Here is a 26793-nt window from a genome sequence, read left to right as displayed (position 1 = left end):
CGCCCCGCTTCCGGTGCGTCCCGGAAGCGCCAACCGCGTAGCTTCCGGGTTGTGGCCGCCGGCGGCGATGGCGGGGCTGTCCCGCACGCTCGGTATCTTCGGCGGCTTCGTGGCCGTGGTGGGGGCGGCCTTTTACCCCATCTACTTCCGGCCGCTGCTGCTGCCGGAGGAGTACAGTGAGTGCCTGCGCGGGGGGCGAGGCGGGGAGCGGGCCGGGGCCCTGGCCCCGCTGTGGCCCGGCTGTGGGCGGGTCTGTGCCCCGGCCGGGCGGCGGGAGCGCCCGGGCTGAGGGTGTGCGGGGGGCTGCCGCTGGGCGAGTAACTCCCGAAAGGCCTTCTGCTCGCCGAAGAGATACTTTAAAAAAAAAAAAAAAAACTCGTAGTACTCTTGTTTCAAGTCGTCGGCTGGCATGTGATTAGGAACACCCTTTAGCTGTCCTCTGAAGTGATCAAGAGGATTTAGATGTAGTTAAAGAAGTTACGATCCGAGGGCTGGAGCACCTCCCCTGTGAGGCCAGGCTGAATGAGTTGGGGTTGTTCAGCCTGGAGAGAAGGCTCCAGGGAGGCCTTATTGCAGCCTTTCAGTACTTAAAGGGAGCTTATAAGAAAGATGGGGACAGACTTTTTAGTAGGGCCTCTTGCAATAGAACAAGGGGTAATGGTTTTAAACTAAAAGAGGGTAGATTGAGACTAGATATAAGGAAGAAATTTTTTTACAATGAGGGTGGTGAAGCACTGGAACAGGTTGCCCAGAGAGGCAGTGAAGGCCCCATCCCTCGAAACATTCAAGGTCAGGTTGGACGGGGCTGTGAGCAACCTGATCTGGTTAAAGCTGTCCCTGCTCACTGCAGGGGGGTTGGGCTAGATGACCTCTGAAGGTCCCTTCCAACCCAAACCATTCTGTGATTCTGTAAGTTGTTCAAGATGTTTTCCAGCCACAATTGAAAAGTTTATTTTAAAATGTGGTAACAGATTCTTTACCAATTGCAATGATTTGCTAGAGCTGGTCTCAGTCTGCAGAGTATTTTCTGAAACTGACTGCTGAGGAAAACCCCACTTTCCTGCCAGAAACACCAAAAACCCACCAAAGCCCACAACTGACTGTAACCAGGGAGCTCTTGAGGTTTGGGTGCGAAGCCTCAGTGGCTCCAGGCGGGCGCTTCGTGCCGCGGGAGTGGTAGGGGGAGCACCCGTTACTCCTAAACTTCTGTTAACTACCACTGAAGGAAGCAGGGAAAAGTTTAGTGTAACCTTTCTCATCCCCTTGCTTTAACTTCTGTAAAGCTAGGCAAGCTGTTGGTGATAACCTGAAGATGCATATGGTTAATCTGCTGAGACAACTGAAAAGATTTCTAGGAAGGGGGGAGAAAAAAAAAAAAGGAAAAGGGTAACAAACTTATTGATCTTCTTGGAGGGACTTTAGCCTTGCATTGAAGCTGAAGTAAAATTTAACTTGCAAGCAAGTTTTTATTTAAGGAAGCTATGTTTGTGAAGTTGGAAACTGCCCACAAAGATAGGTTTTCTACTCTGTATTCCCATTTAAAAACCTTGTTCTGAACTCATTTTTGCTTATGGTGGACTTCCCAAAGATATAATATTAGAAGTGTGACTCAGCATTAAAGAAAGAACAGAACTAGTGGACAACGTCGTCTTTTGTACTTGTGAGTTACATGAGCAAATGTTCCCCAGCAGGTTAGGGACTTTTCTTAAATCTCCATTTAGCACATAAGATGAGCAATGTGCAGTTAGCGAGTGCTTAAACTTGCTATTTAATACCTGATTCTGAACTTTACTTATTGCATGCTGCTCAATCTCTCCTTTGATCGCACCTTTATTAATTTCCTATGTGCTTTTCTTGATGCTCACTGCTGCGGTATGAGAGAAGCACAAGCACTCGTTGCCATAATACTTTAGACAAGAACATGGAATTTCACAGCTGTGGTACTTGAGTGGAAGTATTTTAACCTTTGGGGTATGAAGGATTTGATTTTTCAGAGTACAGTCTCTTAAGCTGTATGTCAACTTCTATAGAAGGAAACTCAACCCATTGGCTGGAGCTATGGGTGAACATTCAGGATTTCTGCTTTTTGGGACGCTGGGTCTGAAGTCAGATGGTTTGGATTAGCATCACATAGTAATCCTGCAAAAGGCAAGAATGGATTTTAGTTCTCTGGAGTGACATTCAATTATGTAAACATGAAATGCCTTTCTTTTCTTTCTTCAATCTTGTTTTTCTTGTATATCTCCCAAATTCTACACAAATGAGGTACAGTACATTCAGGAAGAAGACTTTTCTGCACAATTCACACATCTTCAGAGGAGTTCCTAGCAGTTTAACAAATACAATGGAAGATACTTGGAAAAACTGTATGTAATCAAATTGTTAATATGTACCTTAAATTGTTCACATAGGGCGTTGACTTAATTTCATACAGAAGTGCTAGCATTTCATAGGTTTTTAGTACCTCGGCCTTGATGTTTCTAATATTTTCTTGTCTGTAACTAGCTTTAAAAAAGACTGTTTCCTCATAAGAAACACATAGTTTAGTGGCAGTGTTGAAACTTTGAGGTCTTCAGCATAGACTTCTTCCACTTGGGTTAATTAAAAGTGGGTTGACAGCTGCTATTTGGATTGGTATTGGGGCATTTTCACAGTAGATTTTGTGATTTCGCTGAACTGTGAGACTCAGCTCCTACCCCATCATGTGATGTGGTTGTCCTCCCATCAAGACTGGCTCTTCCTCATTGTCCTTTTTTTTGGCTTACCTGTTTTCCATGTTGTTTCCAGGCCCCACCCTGGTCTCCGTATTGACTATTCCGTGTCCAATCTCCATATTTCTCATCTGTTACTTCTCTGCATTCAGTTCTTTGCCTGACCAGTTAACAGCTCTTTCTGTTCACTCTGGGTGTGTTCCCAGACCTCTCAGATTGATTCCCATTTGGTCTCTGCCTCTCTTCCGATGTTAGTCTCCACCTAAGACTAAATATCTTTCTCCTCCATGTCCTGGAATAAGTCTGATTCCTTGCCCTAATTTATTCTGGTTCTCTGTCTGGGCTTTGTACCATTTCCTTTGAAATTAGACAGTTCCCTGAGATTTTGTCTGCTAAAAAGGATGGAATGGCAATTACCGTGCTCAGTGAACAGAACTGGAGAGGCTGCATCTGCCTCTAGCTCCCGCCCCCTTGCAAGTAGAAGCAATTATTGCGATATGCCTGCTAGCCTCTGGTAGCATTAGGCTTGTACTGCGGCAGCCTAATAACACGTAGTGCCTGTGCGTTCTCAGTGGGATAGGATGCTGAAAAGCTTCAGTTTTAAGGTGAGCTTAGTTCTGAGTTTTCCCTGAGAATGTGCATCCTACAATTTTGTAAAGGCTTAAAAAGTTCAGCGGTATGGGCAAAAGGCTAATCCAGTTGAGCTTTGACTTCCTGCTTCAAAGTACCACAGTGGTAAAGCGCTTAACTAGAAGGGGGGAAAAAAGGAGGGACATTAAATAAGGGGAAATAATATAGTTTTGTCCATTTCTCTTCTTGGAAGTGCGTGAATCTTCCAAACAAAAAAGAAAAGCCTGGGACAAGCCCGTTGTATGGGAAAATATCCCTCCGATGCTTCATTTCACAAAGTTTACAAGCAGAAATGTTGTAGGTGCCATCATGAAATCTGCTTGTGATAAGATGCAAGATCTTTCAGGGCCTGAAAATGGGGATTACTGATTCTGGAAAGAAGAAATCTTTTGAAGAGTTTTATGTTGAGCATATGAGTGATAGCTCCTAAAAGTACTAGTCATCCCATAAATGATGGGATCATGGCAGGTATTTTGGCATCTTCCATTAAACAGTAATCATTACTTTAAGATGATTATCTTAATTGTTTGTAATCTCTCAAAACAGACTGTTAGTTTCTCAGTGAAGTGTGAATATTACATTTGCATTGCGTAGGTGGATACTCAGCAGAATTTTACTGTGTAGCATCCAGAATGAATACAATTTTCAATAGTATTTTATTGGGTGCAGTCAAGATGTCTGGTACTCTGGTTTTTTTAGTAGTGTCCTTTGTGTTCTGTTTTCCAGAGAAAGAACAGTCAATAAACCGAGCTGGCATTGTTCAAGAGGATATTCAGCCTGCAGGTATATTTGATTCATGTATTTGTATTGATTGTTTCAAAGACCTTCTTGAAGTAAGACCTCAATATTTATATGGATTTAAATAATGCAATGAAGAATACATTCAAAGAATACATATATAATAAACTTACCATGAAAATATTTTTTCAGGCTAATTCTTCACTAGAAAATTATGGTTTTAATGAAACTTGTTTTGAATTAAGTGGCCAAATAAGTTGCAGAGATTGTTATCTTCGCACTTTCTTAAATAGGTGCCAGTTTCCACACCAGAAATTAACTTCTGAACCAGCTGAGAGCTTTAGCTGTAAAAAATACACTGTCGCACCCTGGTTTTGTGAAATACTGCTTTACAGCTTAGCTGAAACACGATTTATGAGCGCTGTGTTAGTACCTTCCAGCCTCATGCGTGGAGTGGTAAGGCAGAAATCCACTACACATAAAGGAAAATTTGGAGTGCAGTGCTAATAGCTTTTTGATCCCTGCTGTTGCCAGTGGAAGGTGTAGAAAAGCATATGAGGGGAATAAAAATCAAAGTGTGGCAGACCGTCCTTGATAGTTCATTGTTTCATAGGTAATGGAACTGGCTGTTCACTATGCAGGGTTGGCACTTCTCGTTTAAAGACATGAGAGTGCTTGTCTTGATGAAACAGTTCATATCTGAGTATGTTAAACGGTAACTTATTCCTACTTTTAGAAAAGCCTAACATCAGCAGCAGGGAAAAACCAAATAGGATTAATGCCATGTCCTTAGTACACGTATCAATTAAATCATCAGTGCAGGAATTACTTTCCAGGAAAATGGTGTAATGCTGAAGAGGAGTAGGAAGGGTATTGTGAAATAGAAGGGTGGTAAACTTGCCTTTTTTATTAAACATTAAAAAGGACTGGACTGGCTCATTTATCCGAGATGCAGGTACTTGATGACCAGTTCTCCTCGGTATAACTTTTTCGTCTAAATTTAGCTGCTGTTGAGAAGTTACGAGATTCACTAGTTGAAAGTGAAATCTAGACAAATTCAAGTGCAAGGTACAATTCTAGATGGTTTTTCCAACAATATTAGAACACCTTTCATATGGGTGTGATGGATTTTTCCATTATCTGAAGCTTAAGATCAAGATGAGGTTGTCTTTCTAAATATTTTTGCAAGCTTAGGCAGAGTTGTGAGTTCAGTGGAGAAATTGTTAGGTTCTTTCATTGTTTCGTACACAAGGCTGGAGTAGCAGACCAGTATTTTTTTTTTTTCCCCCCTGCAACGGTCTAGTTATGAACTGCTGGTATTCTCATATTTGATTTGTAGGGTTAAAAGTGTGGTCTGATCCATTTGGAAGAAAGTAATGTTGCCAGCTGGGTATATTGCAAGGCAAAACTGAAGATGGACATCTTCAGCTGTTTCTTCTTTCACTGAAGTGTGTCTTTGGGTTTCGCTGGAGAAGAATTCTGAATATACTGTGTGGGCACGTGAGGAACAACAAATGCTACCGGTTGGAATCCCAAGAGATAAAAACACGCTAGTTTTGACAGACGATGCTGGGGCATAGTGCACAGACTGTTAGAGAGCTGAATGATTCTTGAGTTTAGAAGTGAATTATTTATTTCCTTGAGAAAAGGGAAGAAGAATTATTTTTGTGGTTAATCTGTAAACACCTGTAGAATAAATTATTAATAGAATAAATCATGCAGACCGCTGCAGTTTCCTCCCTAGTTTGAGAATTACTTTTTGTGGTTTTATTATGAAAACACGATAGAAGTATATACTGAGAGAGATCAGTGCAGAAAATGTGAGTGTAACGTGGGTGTAAATTTGTACATTAAAATTTCTTCCTTTTACACCAATGTGTGTTTTTTTTCATTTGTTTTGCAAGTAGTTGTGGCTGGTTAACCTTGGCCAGCTGCCAGGTGCCCACCCAGGCACTCTCTCACTCCTGCTCCTCAACAGGACACGGGGAGAAACTATGTGTTTTCAGATTTCAAAAGAAAGAAACAGTCTATAAGCTATTATTACAGTCTATGACCTAACCAATATTGTTCTTGAGTACAGGTGTAGCATGTACATTTAATATATTAGTCGTCTTCTCTTATTTTTTGCACTTCATTATGGTACACAACATTTTAAAGACCTTTGCAGGATCGTATATGTTATGAAGAATGTATGTGCAGTGAGTGTTATTTATAAAGTTAGCAGATGCTAGTTTGATATTTTTTTGGGACATCGCATGGTTTTATTAAGACGACAGATGAAAGACTCGATGTTTAACAGTGTTCTTTTCCAAACCGTCGTTCTGTTACTTGTTATTCCTTTTCTACCTGTCGTTGTCATTCCCCTCGTACTCGGAGACATGTTTCCTCTTCTGAGTTGATTTTTTTTTTTTTTTAAGTCTCCTATTGGCACTGTAAGCATTACAATTTTTTTGGTTTGCTTGCTGCGAAAATGTGACCATATTTGATTCCTTTGAGTTCTCAGGTGATTTCACATGATGGCTGAAGTGTATGCATTCACTGTAGGGATGTTGACCGAAGTTTCACTACATAGCCCAGAGCAACGCTGTCACAAAGCTTATTCAGCGTTTGCTAGAAAAAGAAGAATCAATTAAACTGAAGAACAAAGAGGTTTTTATCACTTAAACCCTTCTTCAGCGAGACTGCAGAAACGAAGCAGCCTTGGGTTTTGTTTTCTTGAAAAAAAGATTATACTGATGCATCAGACAGTTTCAGCCAAGTTGTTTTGTCTAAAATACCTTTCCAGGGGAAATATAGCATTGCTTAAATGCAGATACTCCGTCTCTAATTGACCAGCTGCAAAACAAAGAGTTTTAGGAGAATCTGGGAATTGTTCAGTAACGCTGCTTCTGTCACTTGGTGACACAAATGCTTGAAAACCATACATCTCGGTAGTGTGAAACAATTATTAAACCGCTCTTTCAGGATAAATGATGCAACAGAGGATATTAAATTACTTAGTTTGGAGTTAGGAGATAAAACAATCTCTGCTACTCATTTAGTTTGTGAAGTTGAGCAATTTGGTGAGTCTGGATCTTCCCTAGAAAAATGTTAGATAGTTTCAGAACAGTGGCTATTGCTGGCGCCTGCTGAGCCTTTTGCCTTCGTATTACTTAAATGTTGCAAAACATTTCCTTGGAAGTGTTCAAGGCCAGGTTGGATGGGCCTTTGAGCAACTGGGTCTAGTGGAAGGTGTCCCTGCCCATGGCAGGGGGCTTGGAACTAGATGATCTTTAAGCTCCCTTCCAACCAAAATCCTTCTATGATTCTATGATTTGAGTACATGAACTCAATTATTTAGCATTTATGGAACTGTACATGTCTGTTGGTCATGATCTCTACTTCGTTCCAGTGCAAAAAAGCTTGGTAAGTTTTGTAGTTGCCCATACAGAATTTGCAGTGGTGTGTATCTGTTGAATACTAGTGAAGTGAATCTAAACTCTGAAAATGGTGTACGTTGGTTTTAATGATCATCGCTTCTCACTTGCTGTGTTCCACCTAATAAAGTGGGCTGATTGGCCGTGTCTTTGTTGTGTTAGCATAGTGAATGTCTTTTTCAGATCTTTGGTATTCTGTCTGGATAAAACCGTTAAGTCAGCAAGGAGCATACTGCAATAATTCTCCAGAACTTACACTGAAATTTTCTATGATTGCTCTGGCATTTGCCAGTTGCCTGGAGACTTGCTCGAGACTCACATGGGCAGTCCCGATCCTGCAGCTGGCTTTCTGGGCTTTGTGACAATGCTTTGTTCTGCTCGTGGACACTGGGGAGCCTCTCCTCCTCCTAGCTCTCCAGAAACAGGTGAAGTTGATTATAGCAAACTGTGCTCCCCAGGACTCTTCCCTTATCTTGCTCTGGAAGTAAGAGGTTTTGCTACTTTTGTAGCCTGTAACAACTATTATTTTTCAACGCAGTCACAAAAAGATGTTAGATGTGTTTATAATTATGCATAATTTTAGGTAATTATTAGTACTTGGGAGGGACTAGTCTGCCTTTTGCAGAGGAACCAATTTGCTAGTTTTGGTCCACCTGTTCTGCTTGTTCTGATAGAAAGGTTGGGACAAAACATTTGATAAAAATACCTTCTTAGCATGTTTTTAAAACAGTTACCATATCTATTCGGTAATATAAATGTATTTTGCTTATTTATTCTAGCTGGAATGTGAACAGCAAATACAACCTCAGCATTTGGAGGACTGGAGAAAAGTTTTAAACAGTGCTTTGACATCCCAACATAAAGATCTGGTGGTACTACGTTTAGGCCTGCTGTTAGTTTTGAAATTATTAAAACTTGTGCCTTGAAGATCAAATCTTGCATTTTGATCGAAACACAGCTTAGTTTTGAAGCATTATAGACTGTTGATGATGCAATGAAACCCTCAAGCACAAACACTCCTTACAGGAGGAGTAAGTATGGCAAAAGGTATTGGCAAGTTGCCAGATTATACACATGAGCAAGAAAAATGGTATTTTTCTTGCTGAGTATTGTTGTTCGTTTATGGAGATTGTTCCCACTGATTTTTTTTTTTCTGTAATACTCAAAGCACATTGAATAGCTTCAACTGACTGGTGCGAGTTTTACTGTACATATGCCCTCCCACAAAAAACAGTCCAGAAAAAGAAGCAGTTCTCATGATTTGCAGTTTTCTAAACCAAAATAAATCATGTATTTTCCCTTCTTGCAGTCTAGCAATAATTAACTACTCATTTTCTCAGTACTGTGTACACTCCTACTGACCTTCTTCATGTTAACATGCAGACACAGCAGTAAATGAAAAGCTGCATTGGCTTTTTCTGTGGTGCCACACAGCCCAAATAGTGTGTTTGCTAGTGGAAGGAAATAATTTTCCAGCTTCTGAGAAAGTGCTGCAGAATATACACTGTTTCCATGTGGACAATGTATAACAGGAGAGGGCAAAAAACAAAGTGCAGGTCAAAGCATATTAAAGCTTTCATTTTCATGTATTAGCCTATGATCTGAGGTGTATTTGTGCATAGCGCAGACTGTGTGGGCCTTGCAAGAAAAATGGTGCGGTGTTTAAGACACTGTCTCGGAAATTAGGACTGTTGTGGTCAGTTCCCTGTTCCACCATGTTTTTGTGTGGCAACAGGTAAGTAATTTAGCCTTTGAGCTTCAGTTCCATCTGTAAAATAGCAATAATAGTTCTCCCCTTCCTTGCAAGGCATGATGAAGGTAAATACAGGGGTGGGGTCTTTTTTGATGCTCTAGAAAACATTTTTCATTCTGAGAAGTTTTCTTCATGGTTAGGAAAAATAGGTCTGGATTTGTGTGGGAACCAGATATTTTGGTTCCAAGAATTTAAAATGTTTTGAAGAATCTTTTCCAAAAAGAAACAACTTCTGAAATTTCCCAGGACTTTATAGTGCTGAAATCCTATGCTCTGGGGATGGAAATTTTATATTTTGGTAGTCAAACAGAAAAGTCACTTGCTTTTCACAGTACTAGTGGTTTTTTAGAAGAGCTCCAAATTTGAGTACAAGCTTCTACATGTAAGGTGAAATGCAACCCAATAAGAATGTTACTACAGTTGCACAAAAAAGGCAGAAAATTGGTCAGCTTTTGTTACTGGCCCTAGTGGCTCAGCAATTTTCTGAGACTCAGCAATTTTCAGTACTTTGAATTGCCACTTCCCTTGTCTTCCATAACAATGGGTCCTCCCTTCTGACCTTTGCATGCCAAAAAAGTAGCTAAAAGTCTTTTAAGTGAGCTACCAGTACTGAGCAGGGGAAGCTGGGTAGTAAAGGAGGCGAGGAAGAACTAGAGGGACTGCAGGGAAAAGAGTGATCCTCCTCTAGCCCTGGAGGAACACCTGGGAGGGAGGGTGGTGGATATGAAGAGGAGACAGGGCATGCTGGTCAGTTGAATGGGCAGGAGCATGAGGGACATCGGACATAAATCCACTGGAATACAGCCTTCATAGGCTCTGCTGCTCACAGCACATCGGGATACCTCTTTCCCTCTTTTCTGTTTCATCCCCAGCAGATCAGAGGTAAACATTTCTAGAGAAAGTTCCTAGTCAAGACAAGGAGGTTCTTGTGAGAAGAGGGCATCTAAGGAGAAATCATATAATTATCCTTTGCTCTAGCCTACCTTGAGAGGTCAGAAATCATAGAATAACTTGGGTTGGAAGGGACCTCATGCTGAAAAGTATTTTTCAGGCCCCAGGTCACAGGGAAAGGTGCCTCCTTCGCTATCAACTTCTTCCTGTAATTCAGTACAGTGAATATCAGCAATACCAATCAGGGTAGAGGAGGAAGGTACTCCCATTGCTTCAGCAGAAATTCCTGTAGGAGGAGTCCTTCTCCTCAGCCACCCATTCCCTCCCAGAACTGGATGGCTCAGGCACAGTTTAGGAATGTATTTATTCTTCCACCCTGGATGAAGAGAAACCACTGTGGCTATTAACCAGAAGCATTCGCTCCCTGGTCTATTATCTGTGACGTTTGTCAGTGATTGTAGCAGGCCAGCTCTAGATCCACATCTCCTCCCATCTACAGGTAAGAGGAAGGTTCATACAAGAACTCTTAACTTGTGCCATTACTGGCTGAACAGCACCATTAGGAGTCCTCTGAAGCTCGGAAAGCAGGTAATCTTAGTAACAGAATCTCCACTGTCTGCTTGTAGCTTCCTCTGAAATGAGCTCCATTCCCCTGGTCCTTCTTATAGTCATCCTGTGCGTGGCTAACACAGGCTTGCTGGATGTCCCATATAACAAAGAATTTCTCATAGTTCAGTCAAAATCCCATGTCCCACATTACAAACTTGTGGGGTATTACATCTCCCTGCATTTTCTGTGTGTTTTTAATATGGGTTATGTGATTTTGTGGCCTCTGCTGCCTGTTCCCTGCCTACCTCTCTCTGCCTCTGGATCAAAGCAACGTCAGCGGCACCACTAGCTGAAGGAGCCTGTAGGGAGCTGTGAGGATCTAAGGGAGGCATTCCCATACATGAAGTCTGGCAATCCTACTAATATGTGTCAGAATTCCTCCTAGTTGTTTTCAGCTGACAAGGTTTTGGTTCGTAGCAAAAACTCTTGTTATTATTCCCTATTGCACTTAGCACAGTTAAATTTTGTCCCATAGCTACCATTCCAGCTATTCTTTTGCACTGACATTGCCTCCCAAGTTGTTTAATCAGAACATTTCATTAGTATACTGCTATTTTTGTGCCAAACAATTATATTAAATTTGTCCCAGGACAGTTCTTTGAGGAACGCCACCAGTAAAAATCCCTTCAGGCCAACGACTTCCCATTTGTCATTTCCGCTTTAGCTACTTCCATACTTGGCTTACAATTCTTGCAGCTACTAATTGTTTCCCACGTGACATCATTCCAAATGCTTTGCTAAAGTCCAGATGGAGTATATCCCCTGAATTTTTGTCATGTTGACAAGCTGGTTGCCCGATTAGGTAGCAAGATTAATACTCTGACATGTTCTACTTTGGGAATTTTCATTTGTGTCCCCACTTTTCAGTACTTCAGAGTTTGCCATGATTCTTGCGTGCTCTTCTGGAAAGAATAACAGCTAGGTAGATGTTTTCCAAAAGAAGTCCCAGAAGTACCCAGACATCCTCATACTCTTTCTGGCTGGATGCATAATAATGCGTATAAAATGAAAGACCGAGTCTGTTAGAACTACCTAAATATTGTGAGAGTGACCTGCCTCTCCAGCCCACATAGACAGGAGAGATGTTTGCTGCTGTTGGTTCCCTTCAGAAGCTCAGAAGTTTATATTCATCCTGTCTCAGTGTCATTGATTATTGGCTCCTAAGAACCAGGCCTGGCTAATAGAAAACTGCTGTAAACATAGTACAAGAACACAAGACTGTTTTTATTTAGTCAGAAAAACCATCACTCATCAAATAAAACAGAACAGTAAGGGCAATTAGCAAGCCTTATTGACAAAATGTGATTAAGTGAATTGTCACATCTGCGTTCATTAGCAAAATTATTCAGAGGGGTGCAAAAGAATTTACACGTGGTTCTGGTTTCCACAGGTCATTGGGTGCACATCACTTAGGCTCCTGACAAGGCAGGCATGACACCCACATAATGACTTCTTTCTGGAAGATAAGAAGTTTCCCTTTGCTTCAATCCTTTGGAATCACAGGAGAGATACAGATAAAGGTAAAAATATATTTCAGTTGTGCCAATGATTTTAGTGGAATGATACTGATGGCACTTTGTGAACTGTCACATCCTTTGGGAACTACCTGGAATATGATCTGTATGCTCTGTTGGATCCTAGAAATTCTAAGGATGACTGACTTTATCCAATTTCATGCCCTATTTACCTCAGTCAGTCACTTTGCCCCACCCTTTTCCAGGAATCTTCCCATGATGGCATGTTCTAGCTAAAGTTCTGATCATGTCTAAGTCTCAGAAGAGCGAAAGATCTTTTGTTCCTGTTATTTTCTGTCTTCCGAGGTAAAATAAGTTTGCATACTACTCTTTGTTGAGACTATCGTGAATCTTCAAGACCAGGTTCTAATTCTAGCCCTAAATCTATGGAAGAATTCTCATCTTCTAGATTATTTTTCCTATCTACATTTGCAGGCAGATGGCTCCAATACTAGAAGTGTCCGTGTTAAGTGTTCTGCTGGTAGTACAGAAAGCTTAATCACAAACACCGCTTCATTCTGAAGAAGCTTAGGAACGTGACTCTTGGGGCAAATATCTACAATGGCTATGAGGTTCCTTACACTTAATTCTTTCAGGATTCAGCAATTTTGTCTCCTCTGCAGGTTTTGAGATAAATCAAGAGAAATAGTGTAGTTCCTACTTATGGTATAGGGACCTTCTTCACTCATGGTCTGTCTGTCCTGAAATAGATCTCGGGTGGGTTTTTCAGACCCCAACTATCTGAAAATATCTTCTGATATTTTTAAGACCGTGTTCTGGGTGAATAGCCTTCTTTGTGTATGAAACAGCTTATGAAATGTTAACCTCTACTGCATACAAGCAGTATGGTAATACTTATGTCTGCTTTGCTGATATTACCTGGATGGGAACAGAAGTTGTACCCTCTGTTCTCTTGTGTTAGTTAATGTGTTGACTATCCTGTTACCATTAAACTTCTCTCTCAGAAACATGGCAGAGGAGAGCCCTTAAAACTATCTGCAGATTCTAAGTGTGTATTCTTTACGGTCAGCTTCATATGAGTATTTCTGAGGTGAATGCCCACTGTTGTGTGGAAAGTCTTCCTCATAATTCTAATGGTTTTACCATCTTGTATCATCATAGAAAACATCACAGCGATACTTTTATATACTGAAGGAAGGGCCACATCCACTTAAATTTGCAGAGGCTGGGCATCTGGGGAATTACTATATTTAGTACAATGTTGCTCCATGTATTTGCTGTTGTAGGAAGTGACAGGGAGTTTTGGAAGAGGAATTATGCGTAGGAAAGGACTCAAGACATTCCTTGGGCAGGAACACATGCCATTGACTGGATTCATCTGTCTTGCCAGGAGGCTCCATTCAGCCTGCAGTATTTTTAGGGAAGTGGAGGGTCATGGTGAAGTCTCAGTCTTCACCTGAGTAGGGGCCTGTCCAATGAACACACTCATTACATGTCCATGGTGCAAAGAAAAGCTGGAAAGCTGTATTCGCTTTTCCCACCACAGATGGGAGAGCAGTAACCAGCAGCTACTGCCTAGTGAGGGTATGGGTGGAATGGGCTTTCAAAGAGGTGTTTGCACTGCCAGGAGAGGTGAGGAGCTATTTCTGGGCAAACTGGCCAGCCGTGCTCCCTTTTGAAGCCTCACTGGCAGGATGGCTTTGGCAGCTGGAAGGCAGCCATGCAGTGGGGCATGAGTGATAATCGCAACTCACCACCCAGCAAAGCAAGAGCCACAGTCACATTTGTGCAAGCTCCTTTTACTCACCAGCAAAAGAACGGGGGCAGCTCAGCCCAGCCCAGGACAAGAAGAGAACCATCCCTCCAACACACCTCAAACTGTCCAAACCGTCTATTGATCTTCAGCCTAGGCAGTATTGCCCTTTCTCTAAAGGAGGGCTACTACCATTTGGAAGACCTCTACGCAAGCTCTTTCCAAACACTCCTCTCTCGTTTCCCTTGGGCTGGAAGTCATTTTAGATTTGCCAGCTGGGACTCAGCCCCTGGGCTGATTCCAGCACCTGAGCCTAGTTTTATGTCAGAGTGAGCTGGCTGATCCTGTGGGGCGTTACAGCGTGCCCTGACGCAGGTGGTGCTTGGAAAGGTGCTGCTGGACTTCTGCAAGGAGGTGGAAAGTGACAGTGTCAAAGCTGAGTGGTGGCAAAGCAGTGGTTTCCAGGTCCTTCTGATGTTTATTTCCTGGTGAGTGGCATGTTTAAGAGTATTCTTAATGCTTGTGGTGGCAGCAAGAAGTGATATACTAGTTGCTTTGCCTATTCCTTTTGTTCTGAATTTTAGCATATCTGTGACTAAAGATACAGTTACCCCTGCACCCCAGAACTGCCAAAACAGAGACTAATCAACTGGATAATTGCCCACTCCTAAGTGTATGAATGTAAAATGAAACTTCTGGTTTAGTATTTTCTGTGCTGCCTATTTTCTAGTGAAAGCAAATTGCCTTTTGATAAAAAATACATGGTTCAGTATCTAGGGAACTCTGTATTCTTCTTGTGCATTATTATTTTAAAAAGAAAAACAACGACCAGTAGCCTGAGCGATCGCAGCTGAAGAATGCAGACTTTGTTCCCAGGAAAAAGGTAAAAGGGAAGAAAAATTGCATTCAATTCTGTTATGTAACCAAGAAAATAAATTCTTTCAGAGAAGAATAGTGCTAGATTTTTCCCCTCAAAGGTATTTTATGTAACTATCAAAATTAATTACGAATTTATTCACAACCAGGAACAAGGATGTTTGATTCAGCTTGGTTTACAAAAAAAAAAAAAGGGTCCTCAATCTGTCAAGTGCCATGCAAATAGCAATTGAAGATTGTTTCTGAACACGGATAATGGGGCAGCGACTGGGGAGTTACGGGATGAGGAGGATTGTCTCACGTACATTGATGGCAACAGAAAAAGAAAAACTGAATGGTTTATCTGCAGTTGTGGTCATAGCTTTCAGTTGAAGTCTGGTTTATATTCAAAGCTCTCACCAAACATTTGCTTTTGCCAATTTCTGGATTATTTATCAGCTTGGATTGACATAATAAACTTTGGGCCCGTGATGTAAGTCAGATGTCTAAATCTGGCCTCGTATAGGGAACAGAGCGGGTTTTCCCAGCCTAACAAGGCAGAACTTGGCCTCTCAAAGGTGTCTGCCATGAGGTACTAGAGAATTAATGAAGTCTGACCCTTTTCTGTGGAGGCCGCTTTTGAGAGCGATACTACTCCATGGCTAGTAAAACCGTGTGGCAACACAGATGTTTCAGCATCTTTCTTCACCACGCTGCCTCTTTCACAACTACCTGTTATGGCTCCTTTTTCAGCAGCTTTCACTTGACCAGCTGCTCTCGGTGGGTCCCCCCAGCACAACAGGGTTGAGTCTTCTGCTCAGGGGGTGGCTGCCTGGGGAGCTAAGCATCTCCCAGGAGGGAGGAAGCCTGAGCTGTTGGGAGGTACGTTTCTCTGGGTGGGTCTTCATGCGCAGGGAGTTGTGCATAAGTTCACAAGCCCAGGCACAGTTGGCACCTGTTTTCTCAGGTGTAAATTCTGGCCGCTCTTCCATCACTCAGTATTTTATAGGCTGAAGAATTGAAATACGCTTAAGTTGTGCTACTGGTTCCACGCAGCTGAGGAATTACTGAGGAAACCAGGCATGCTTAGCGACAGGACTCCCAAAGCACCTGCCCTTGAGGAAGCCAGCTTTCACTGCAAGAAGTTCTGGGCACTGCCTATAGTTCACATCTCTGCACTGTCCTGGGTGACACTTTAGCCGTCAGCGGTTTGCTTCCCCCGCTGTCTAGTGCAAGTATGCCAGGTGATGGCATGCCTGTGGGGAACCTCCCAGCAGGCTTGTGGTGCTCAGAGAACTCGGGGAGGTAGCCCTCAGCCCTGTCTTCAGTGGACTTTCCTTGCAGACACTTCTGCACATTGACAGTGTTTCCTCTACCCCAGTCCTTGGGTAACTGAGGTGCTAGCTATTACATGCTTCGGCTCAGCAATCGTTTGGCCATTTTTGTGACCTCTCTAGGGATGTCGGCTAGAAATGCTGGATCCCAGCTTACACTGCAGTTGTGAGGCTGTGTAAGCATGTGCTCCAAGACACTATCATCCATTGTTTTTTCCATTATAGAGTCTTGGACCCCAGTGATTTCAAAAACATTTGACCATACCCTTAAGATAAATAACTCAGCCCCAAATATACTTCTGGGAGGTGGCTAAGCAAAGGTTTCGTGGTGATCTTCAGAGTAGTGCATGTGCTTTATGAACTCTCGTGTACAACACATCACTTGGTATACCAGGAGGTCTAGATCTACTGCCAATGATTTCTTTCCTTGCTGCTATAGAAATGATATATTTAAAAGTAGTCATAATTGCTTCTCAGGTTTATCACCTGAGATGAATGAGCCTCAGTGGGGATGCAGTTCCTTCTCCTCCTTTACAGTCTCTTCCGTGCCGTGGCTGGTTTATTCTCACAGTTTGCTGGGTGACTAGAGTCATAGCTCCTTAAGATAGATGGTCGCACTTGTGCTTTGCCACCTGTGCTTCCTGAAGACAATGTTGGGATCTGCTTGCTGAGAATGATGCTTCATCATTCTCTGTTGTGGTTGTGAGAATAACTCCTCTGTGAACTTTCATGCCTGGGCCTAGATAGACATGCTGATAGTTTAGTCCCGTCTCTGCTTAGACTTTTCAAGACACGGCAGTCCTTTTGGCAGGAGGCTTGTGTGTCATGCAGGAAATGTAGTTACTTGCATACTGAGAATCTGCCTAAGCAAACTGTCATAGGCTTGCTGGAGTCACATGGAGAGAGCATGGCTGTGTGTAAGATCTCATGGTGAGTCAGCTTGCAGGTATATTGGGTTACCTGGTGGGCAGCTTGCTGCCAGGCTTTTTGGTGGCCTTTCTGTTGGCTGCAGCTTCTCTCTAGGCACATCTGATCGGACCTGCAACCAGAGTGGGAGTCATGGAGCAGAGGGATGTTACAGTATGAACGCAGGTGCTGCCCTCAAAGAATGTGGATAAGACTGAGGCATGCGCTCAAAGCAAGACATCTGACAAGTCTTTGTACCTGGGGTAGGTAAAAGGCCTCTTCAAGTCAACTCAAACTTCACACTCTAGATTCCAGCCTGTCCCCTGAACGAACAGACCCACTTCAGAGGGACAGATGCACTGCATACAGTGATGGAAAGTATAAGGTCAGCAGGCCTTTAGGAAATCAGACTTGGTATTTAGTAAACAAATACTTTAAAAAAAAATCCCTAAGAAGCCATGGTAACCTTGTGATGACCTTACTGAGCTGCAATGCATATGGCTGCTTTGTGACAAGATTTCTGCAGGCTGCTATTTTATAGTATTAAATGACCTTAGACCCCTTCAGAACAAAAGAAGGCATATTTTTTTAATTTTTCATGGTTAACAAGCCAGTGTTATTGAACAGGCTGTCCTAGTATTTTCTTTGAAAATAATGCATTTTCAGAATGAAATAAGTTGTTACCTTATTCCTGCCATGATGAACAATCAGCCTTAGGCTTCAGTCCGGCAAAGCACTTATGTGCTTACTGAAATGCTACTGTCAATGGCATTTACAGATCTGTTTAAAGTTAGAAATGAGAATTTGAGAATTCAACTGAATCGAGTCCTCGGTGGTGAGGCTTTTAATTGTAGTGTAAATCCAGTCTTCCCATTGACCAGTAGATGGGGCAAGTGAGCCTCCTTATAGTTATGGTCAAGATTTTTCTGAATGCAAGGTTAAAATGTAGCCCTCATTGGCTCTTAGGTCAACAGTCTAGTTTGAAGGCTCTTTACCTTTGTACTGTAAGGGTAAATTACGTACTTTGACGCAACTGGACTATTTTCTTTACAAACATGTGTCGTAAACAATTGTTCTGTTCCTTGAAATTCTGAGATTTAAAATGATGTTCCTTTCTTTACACAGGAATGGAAACAAACCTTTTGAAGGTTTTGTTGTGCGAAGATATGGGAATCAGTGTTCCCTCCCCAAAACTAGCCAATAGTTAGGTGTTTACAACACTCACGGGGATGCAAAGGATCCAAGTTTTAATCGCTGGTAGTCCTCCATGTGCCTGTAGAGTATACGAATGACAAGATCACCTCATCTGCCTTTGGGTCATCTTCTCCAATTCTCTCCTCCAAAAGCTGCTGTCACTTTTATACATTTATCAATGCACCAGACCTGTACAGAGTACATGAGTGACCACAGTTTCTGGCCACAGTTGCTTTCTGCCCACGCTTCTGGCTTCCTCTCCACACTTCATGTGATGTACTTATCCAAGGAGAGGCTGACTCTCAAAATAAGCCAGTTCCTGAATACTGCTTGTTATAAGGAGTAAAAGCTTTTTCTTGAACATGTAGGAACCTGGAGTCCTCAGTTTCCCTTTAGCCACAATCACAATTCTGTATGTTCTTCTACGCATTAGCTCCCTAAGCGTGCTCTGCTTCGTCCCCACTCCTTGGAGCTCAGCTTGGTAGTGTGAATCCGGGAGCTGGTTGTGCTCTTTGAGGCAGTGTGGTGCAGGTACAAGAACTATTTAGACTTAGGCAGACAACTCCAGTGAAGTGGCCTTGTGTAAGGTAGGAGCCTCTGCAGGTGCAGTGCCCAGTGACAGTGGGGAGCTTCTGCTTGTCCCATAGATGAGATGTCATTGTTTGGCTAGTTGGGTGTATTGTGCTCTTGTGGAAGCAGCTCCCACTGTTCAGCCTTGAATAAAAGGTAATGATATATCTATCCTGTTTTAGTTTAGAGTGGGGCAAGCTTCCTGAGATAGCTGGGTAGAGGGGTGAAGAAACTTGTATCTATATTGAACTGGATAGGCCAGACAGATACAACATGTTAATATAAAACAAAACAGCTTGGTTAAAGATTTAAAAACAAACAAACTAACCAACCCAAACAAAACCCCCAACTCTTTCTCCTCAAACTCTCAGAAACTGAAACAGGGGGAATAGGTGTGAGCCTACCTTCTCAGATATGTAGGGAAAGGCTCAGCTGCTGGGCTTTGACTAGTTTAGCACAGGGGTCTATGTGCCACCAAATGTCCTTATCTGTTTGTGATATCCGAAACTTTTCTCGGGGTGGGAGGGAGCACTGGGGAATTCTTGGGGGGATTAGCATGACGTTTGTGCTCTTGCTTGAAGCTATTACGTGGTTAAAACTGAGATGGGTAATGCTGAGTATGGAGGGGGACAAGGTTTAAGCTGGTGTAGACTGAGAGCAGCTCTTTTGCAGGCAGTGAAAGTAACCAGACTCTACAGATGTCTAAACTGGTAAGAGTCTGGCACACCTTCTCCTAAAGTACATTGTACAGAATCTGGGCATTACCTTAACCTATTCCATATTTTGGAAGAGCAATTGGTGTTACCTTTTCCTCATGTCACTCAAGGGTTGCTCCAGCTTCTCCCTCTTTTGCAGCCTGTAATGCCCTCAGACCTCATCTCTAACACTGCCTCCTCCATGGTAAGCAGCCTGCCTCAGACTGGGCTTCTCGCAGCCGAATTCCTACAGCCTGCCACAGTTCTGCTTTCTTTACTTTCCATTCAGTCTACTGACAGTCCTACAGCAAAAATTCGTTTGGCTCCTGTCATATCTACCTTTGCCTTTGAATGTTTTCATTGGCTCGCTAGGTTTTGAATTAAATTTAATTTTCTCGGTGCATTTTCAGCCAGTGTTTGCATTTTGTTCATTGTGTGTGTCTTGACCATCCCGCACCCTCTGACTTCACCCCTGTCCTCGTGGTCTTCCTCTATTTATTTTCTTCATATCCTTCCCTGTTCCTGAAGAGATGTTCTAATAAGCTGAGCAGTGTTACTAGCACTCAATCCCCCTACTTTCACACTCTACTCCTGACCTTCCCTCAAGAGCCAGTGGTTTTTCTCTTAATTTTCTGCTTTGTGGATGGAAAGAACTGCTTTGTAAGAAACGTACTGCTCCCGGGGTAGATATAAAGCATGGCTCAGACTGCACAGGCTCCTCAGGAACGCGGGTTGTGACACAAAGGCAGCGTGAGGCAGCTGGAAACACCTACAGCGTGCGGTGGTTTATAGTAAGCCAACTGTTCAGTGACATGCTGGCCTCTGAGGAAAGCTATGCGTGCTGTTAGCCAGAGGTATCTCGGGAGGATTGAGAATCTGTCCGCTATTTGGCTTCTCACAGACAGCAGATGTTCCATGAGAAGGTGAAACATGCAATAAATGACTGTATTTACTTGAAGCAAATCAGAGCTCAAGAAAAGGCAGTGGTCCAGCCAAGCGTGTTTACTGCTGCGGGAATGCTTTTGTGCTGATGCAGCATCTTTCACCCAAAATCTCTGAACATTTTGAAAACGTTAACAAAGGTAGGCTAATGCCAGTGTTTGCAGACGTATTTGAGCCAGCTTTTTACTGCCTGTTTTGGATACTGCCATTCATATAGCCTACTCTGAGTTTGGTGCTGCTATGGCTACTTGGCTGAGTGTTTCCTTAGCTGCATAGATGGTTTCTGCAGCTGGTGCTGAGCTCATCCTGACGCAGCTATGTTGGTCACAGTACCTGAGCGGGCCACTGCACAGCCAGCTCAGGTAGGTACACGTGAGCTGCAGTCACTTTAGTGTAAAGAAACATTTGTCCTATTTTTAGGAGGAAAAAAAAAATCTAAGACCTGGACTGAAGACAAAAGACAAGTCACGAAAGATACATCTCTCTTTTCTACTGCTTCTTCTGAGGGAAGAGAAATGGAAAAAGTGAAGTACTGAGCAGATTATCACTAGTGAAAATAGGTTCAGGCTAGGTTGTGCCATGTCTACCTGCTGAGTGAATGTTCAGCTAATGTCTAATGCAAGGAAATGTCCAGTGACCGAGAAAGGAGAGAAGTAGTCTCTTCGTGGGCATGCGTATTTTCCTCATGGACCAACAGACAACTCTTTGGATGCTTATTTTGAGATCCAGAGGTCACTTGTTAGTCTTCAGTGGCATATGGAAGAGGACTGTATCTTTAACCAACAGCAGGATGTTAAAGCAGGGATTTCACATAATTTTTCTAGTAAAGGGTGTACTGCCAAATAAATACCACCTGGTTCTGGGTATGTGCCATGAGTTAGGAGCCAGCAGAACTGCACTGCCCTGAACAGTTTCCAGCAGAGCCCTGGAGACTGATAGCTCCAGAATGATTGGGGGGTGGCTGTTCCTCTCCAATGTATCCCCAGATAATTCTGGTGGATGACTCCTCTGTGATGGTCTGGTGGTCCTCTACTCACTTTTCCACAACAAGCAAAAGCGGGCAATCTCGGAAAATTCTTGGGATGGACAAACAGCTCATGTCCTTCCAACTTGTGTACTTTTTTTACGGAGAAACTCGCATTGTTCCCTTCTCCTCCTTTGCTTAGTCACTCCTGGTGGTTTTCTGCGGACATTTCCCCCAAATGACCTTGCCAGAACCAAAGTGAAACAAAAGGCCCTACCCACTTTCTGCTCCGAGTCCCTTAACTACAAAATGTTTTCAGTCTGTGGAGAGGGTTTTTTTCCCCTCTCATTCTCTCGGCTCTCTGGCTGCCCACAGTGACAGCCGTATCTGTTTGATTTGAGGGAAGCCTTGCATGTGCTGTGACTGGCTCCTTCTGCTAATAATTTGTTCTCTGGAGCCTGTTGCCACACAGTATAAATAAATTTCACTGTTTAGTACTTTCCCTTTTTGTTCCCCCTGCTGCTGGCAGTGAGTTGACCCACCCTGTTTTGTTTTTCAAATTTATCTCTCTTTGCCCTTCTTACATCAGACAAAATCACAAGACTAAATTAACAAAGATGCATTATTGGTGCATTTTTTTTTTTTTTTTTGTTGTCGTGTGTTGCACTAAGTTCTGCATAAAATGGGAATTAAAACGCAGCTGACATCCTGGAACAATGTTCAGTTTGGTCCTGTGACAGGGAATAAGACTTTATCCTGCTTCAAAAAGTCTAATGGTGTGTGCTGAATAGATACAGTCTCTGTATAAAAAGCATTTTTCAGCTATCCTGCCATGTAAACTCAGTCTTTTTATAAACAGTCTTAATTTGGCCCATTGTGTGTGTGTATGCTGTTAGAACGACCAGGATGTTTAGCACATCAGACCTAGCTTTGCATTGGTGAATGTAGGTACTGGAAGTTCTCCAGTTGTGGTAGTATGCATGCCCCTGCAACCTCCAGCTCAGAGTAGGGTAAATATTTAGAGTGGCTGAGCCCAATTTGGGCTCTGTGCTGTTTTAACTAGATTGTTCCTGCCTAATTTAAAGCTGGCTTAGGCATTTCTCCACCACACCAGAATCACTGTTGAGTACACGTACCCCTAATTGGGTATGATGAAGGCCACAGTCATGTTTTTCATGGTTCCAAGCCTGATGCTTAGAGCACTTGAGGTTGTTTTTACAGTGTGAATGTGACTGCATGTGCATTTTAATACAGGGAAAAACAGACTGTGACAGACTAATGAAGTCAGTAGGGTCGTTACATTTGCCTGCTTTCTTGGAAATCTTCATCATTCCTGTCTTCCTTGGGATGAATAAAAGCAATCTATCAACCTAGACAATATTCTCTCTGTATATTTTTGAATCTTTTTTTATAGCATAAATAAGTTTCAAATAACATAAATCAAGTGGGTTTTGCTTTCTCTTCCAATGATTTCTTCTAAGGAAAGAAGGACTTCTCCATGCACAGGGTAAAAAAGGCAAAGAGAAGCTAGCCCTTTGCCATTTGCATTTTACAAACCAGATCTTGAAAAAAAAAATGGCTTGAAGGAGGGGAAATTTGTCACCTTAACATTGCAAATGATGTGAAACCAGAATGTCCTCCCACCACAGCATATGTTTGTGGTGGGTAGGTGGGGGAGATGCAGGGAAGAGGTGATGGTATAAAAATACCTTGTAAAAACAAATGTTTGGCTAGGGGAGAGAGTTTGTCACTTCAGCCAGACTAGAGGGGGGAAATCAGACAGACAGGGGGCGGATGGGGAGCGGGGCGGGGGGGAAGAACTTATGTCACTTCAGCAAGGTAAATAACTTGACAAAGTGTCTCAGAAATAGCAGTCAAATAATTAGCATGAGACGATCAGGTATTAAACAAGTAGGTGGCCTAGAAAGTTAAGAGGAAAAAGTAAAAGCTATTTAAACAGAATAATGAAGTTTGTAAGAAACAGTTAAACATGTGGCAAACACCAAGCAGAAGGGCGACAGCTAGGACCCTGAGATAAACCACACAGACTTGCTAGTAGCCACTCTTCCTGCGTTTTCATGAACTGAGAAGTATGATTTTTATCATTTATCCCTATAATAATTCAGATGTGCCAAGTCAAAGACAGACCAGGGACTCTATATGGTAACATGACTGCTAAATGTAGCTTTGCAATGTATTGCTAGCATGGGTCGCTCTGCACGGGATGTTTCTCTCCACGTGCCATATGGAACAGTTTGTAAACTCCACAGCGTCCAGTACCGTGCAAATGTCAGCAGACACCAATGTGACCACCCACAACGGCAGCCAGGGTGGAAAACAACGGTTTGCCTTCTCATGCTCCGGGGGAGTTTGTCTGCTGCGCTGGGAGACTGACATCTCCCCATCTTGGGAGCTGCCGGGTGAGGGAGCCGGCGGGAGGGAGGGTCAGGGGGGACAACGCTCGGTGCCCCTGCGTAGCTCAGGTTGGCGGTGGCGGCTGTCAGCGTTGGGTGCGCAGTCTCCTACCTATCTGTGATATTTATAGTTTTTATTTGGTTTTAATTGACTCGCCTCAGTGCTCAAGAAGGTGCCCAGCCCAAGGAAGAGTAGGTGAGAAAGAGAGAGACAGAAGAGGTGGGGAGAGAGCAGGCTGGTGAGGTGCCCTTTATGTCCTGTAATCTGTTATCCAGGCATATATGGCCCTGTTTCACAGACAGCTTCAGATGCCACTTCCCTTTCTACTTCTCCTCATCGCTCCCTGTTGCTTTAACCTCTGGAAATTCGGAAGTGGCTTGAATGGATCTCTCCATGAAGAGAAGGTGCTTTGCTAAATCAGACAAAACCCGCTGTCCTGCTTGCTCTCTTATTTTGCTAGGAAGTATGTCATTCTCCTGCCTTGGTGGCGACTGGTGATGGGTCATTCTCCCTCCCCTGTGGTGTGGGACCTGCAGGGCATTTCAGCTGAGACGGGGCAAGCAAGGCTCTGGTGCTGCGTGCAAAGGGTCTGCACCTCTTGCGAGGGCTTATGGCAACCCACCCCCTGTGCTGACAGGCTGGCTGGTGGGGCTTCAGAGAGGGATGGGACTGGTTTTAGCACAGGCCAGGTTTCAAGGATGACATATGCTGTGAAGTTTGTTGGTGTCCAAATTGCAATCAAGGACAGAAGAAGATTCAGCTCTCTTCTCCTCCTCTGACCTAAAGCATGTTGCTGAGGTCTGTTGCACAGGGCGGGACTTTCCACTAGTAGGTGTTCATACAAATTTGGCTATATCTGGCTATCTTCATATGTTGGTGTGCAGTCATTTCATACTTGCATTCCACAGAAAAGCAACGGGTGTTTTCCCCCTTCAACAATTTTCAAAGAAAATACACTAACAAAACATTGTTAGAGAAATTTTGCATGCTCCAGTCAGCAAACTGAAACCTAGAATACCTTCTGAGACCCTGTCTGTGCAGCTGCGTTGTTGCTTTGTCCTCCAGGGCTGACTTAGGGTGGCTGTGGGGATTAGTAGTCTGAGTTCCCTGACCTAACTGCATGTACTAGTAATGAAACATTTTGGTGGAAATCTAGCTTTTACATTTCAGATTTGTTTCGTTGCACCAGTTGGTGGATTGAAACTGCCATCACAGCAGCTGCCTGAATATCATGTAACGCAACATGCCTTGATGCCTTGTCATATTTCAGTGTTTGCTCACAGCACGAACAGTCCCAAGCATTGTGTTGGTTTTTTTTTATGAAGGTCCAGAGTTAGTGAAATAGAGAGGATCTTTTTTCCTCCACTTTCTCACAAACCCACAAGTTGTCATGCCTTTCCATTATGCCTGCCTTCCACTGATTTAATGATTCACCATTTACTGTGCAAGTGCTTAGGGGCAGTTGCACCATGATAAGAAATGCAATACAGAAAGCCCTTGCAGATGCTTCTGTATTAATGTCTTATTGAATATACTGAGTATATAATGCTATAATAACTGAAGAGTTGATGTTATAATAGTGAAAGCTAAGAGATGTACAATTAGTCAAGGACTTTTTTGCTGGAGATGTTAAAACTAAAACCTAAAACTCTTCCTGGAAGTTCAGTACTTGTGATGAAACTCTTAGGGGAGTTTCTTATGTGTAGCATGCCATTTCTGATAAAAGAGAGAGACAGAGAGAAGTACATTGCACAGTGTTCAATAACCTGGTAGTTGGGTGATCTTTGAGATCTACAAGAGCAAGTTCTAAGTTCCTGGGGTGAATTAGAAAAAATAGGATATGAATTCATCTCTCCTGTATTGTAGATAAGTGTATTAATTGTTGGGCTTTTGAGGAGGGTGCATGAGTCTGATTTCTGTGGTTTCTTTCTGTGAAAACTCTCAGGGTCTTCTTTCAATTCTAAAATTCTTCCTTCTTTTTCTTTTTCTTTTTTTTTTTTTTTTAAGCTGGGATTAAAAGTTTATGTTTTCGCAAAATGGAAACCTCGTTATCCAGCCAGCTAGAATAATAAAAGTTGTAGGTGTCTTGTGAATGTAAGGCAAAGAAGAAGAAGCAAATGTGTTGTTTCATTGGCTCTGTGTGAGAGGAAAGTCTGGGCTTCATTTAAAAGTCAAATGTAAATATCTTTTTTCTAACTTTGGCTTGTGACAGATCAAGATTTGACATATTCTCATTTCTCCTTGTGTGCTGCTAAGGATTCAGACCAACTTGATCAAAATCTACCCTTAACAGATGACGACAGGATTTCATGAGTGATTTCTGTCTCAAGACGACTGCCCCTTCTCCACAACCAGCAAGTGGCAATAGCATTTTAAAGGAAGGATGTCAGAGAGCAGCTTGGTTTTCTCACTTGTCATCGTTATTTGTTTCTCTCCTGGCCGAACCACCAGAAGCAGGTTAAGGATGACACAAACTAGCAACAAATCACGGGGTGGAGGACAGAGCATGTGACAATGCCCTGGCTATGGTGCAAACATTTGAGCTACATTTCGAAAGTTTGTGTTCAGCAGAGTTCATGAGTGAAAAATAAAATTCTTTGACGATAACAATCAACAAGCTCAATCTCATTAGTGTCTACCCTTCAGAGAAGAGGCTGGAGCGGATCCCATCAAGCTGTGATTTGGTTCAGTGCACTAGGGAAGGTTCCTAGAAGCATTCCCCCAGCTTCTTCACACTGTGCACTGAGGGGAAAAAAACAACATTTGGCAATTTGTTGTCAATATTTGTATAACTCCTGATGCCACTAAAACTGCATATGCAGGCTTTAAACTAACAAAAACAAAGCCATGGCCAAGCTGGAGAGCTGGATTTGTTTCCATGCACAATTAGGTTTATTTGTTTAGGTCTCATTTTATTTGCTTTCAGATGACTCAGATAGGAG

At 42.7% G+C, this 26793-nt stretch overlaps 1 protein-coding gene across 5 annotated transcripts; it reads left to right on the top strand.

Annotated features, from left to right (window-relative positions):
* Positions 1 to 65: 65 nt before the first annotated feature.
* On the top strand, positions 66 to 26453 carry SMIM20 (small integral membrane protein 20). 5 transcript variants are annotated; one of them, XR_012831020.1, is made up of 4 exons: positions 66 to 176; positions 10639 to 10727; positions 12139 to 12268; positions 26064 to 26453. XR_012831020.1 is itself a non-coding variant. In XM_075709597.1 (3 exons), exons 1-3 carry the CDS (start codon positions 68 to 70, stop codon positions 26162 to 26164), a joined length of 267 nt encoding a protein of 88 aa, XP_075565712.1. In that variant the 5' UTR covers positions 66 to 67; the 3' UTR covers positions 26165 to 26453. The 5 variants fall into 5 exon arrangements, 3 of the variants coding, with proteins under 3 accessions (XP_075565712.1, XP_075565713.1, XP_075565714.1); XR_012831021.1 differs by lacking the exon at positions 26064 to 26453 and adding an exon at positions 17189 to 17247; XM_075709597.1 differs by lacking the exons at positions 10639 to 10727; positions 12139 to 12268 and adding an exon at positions 4068 to 4124.
* The last annotated feature ends 340 nt before the right edge of the window (positions 26454 to 26793 follow it).

The sequence above is a fragment of the Pelecanus crispus genome, chromosome 4 (genome assembly GCF_030463565.1).
Source record: "Pelecanus crispus isolate bPelCri1 chromosome 4, bPelCri1.pri, whole genome shotgun sequence".
In the NCBI taxonomy this organism is placed as follows: Eukaryota; Metazoa; Chordata; class Aves; order Pelecaniformes; family Pelecanidae; genus Pelecanus; species Pelecanus crispus.
Note: the sequence above shows the minus strand (reverse complement) of the source record. Positions and strands in the feature narration are given on the sequence as shown.

Bases quoted from the DNA above. Each gene is read 5' to 3' on its own strand.
- SMIM20 (XM_075709597.1), top strand. From the start codon at position 68: ATGGCGGGGCTGTCCCGCACGCTCGGTATCTTCGGCGGCTTCGTGGCC. The intron at 177-4,067 runs GTGAGTGCCTGC...TCTGTTTTCCAG, and splicing joins GCTGCTGCCGGAGGAGTACA to AGAAAGAACAGTCAATAAAC. The intron at 4,125-26,063 runs GTATATTTGATT...GGCTTGTGACAG, and splicing joins AGAGGATATTCAGCCTGCAG to ATCAAGATTTGACATATTCT.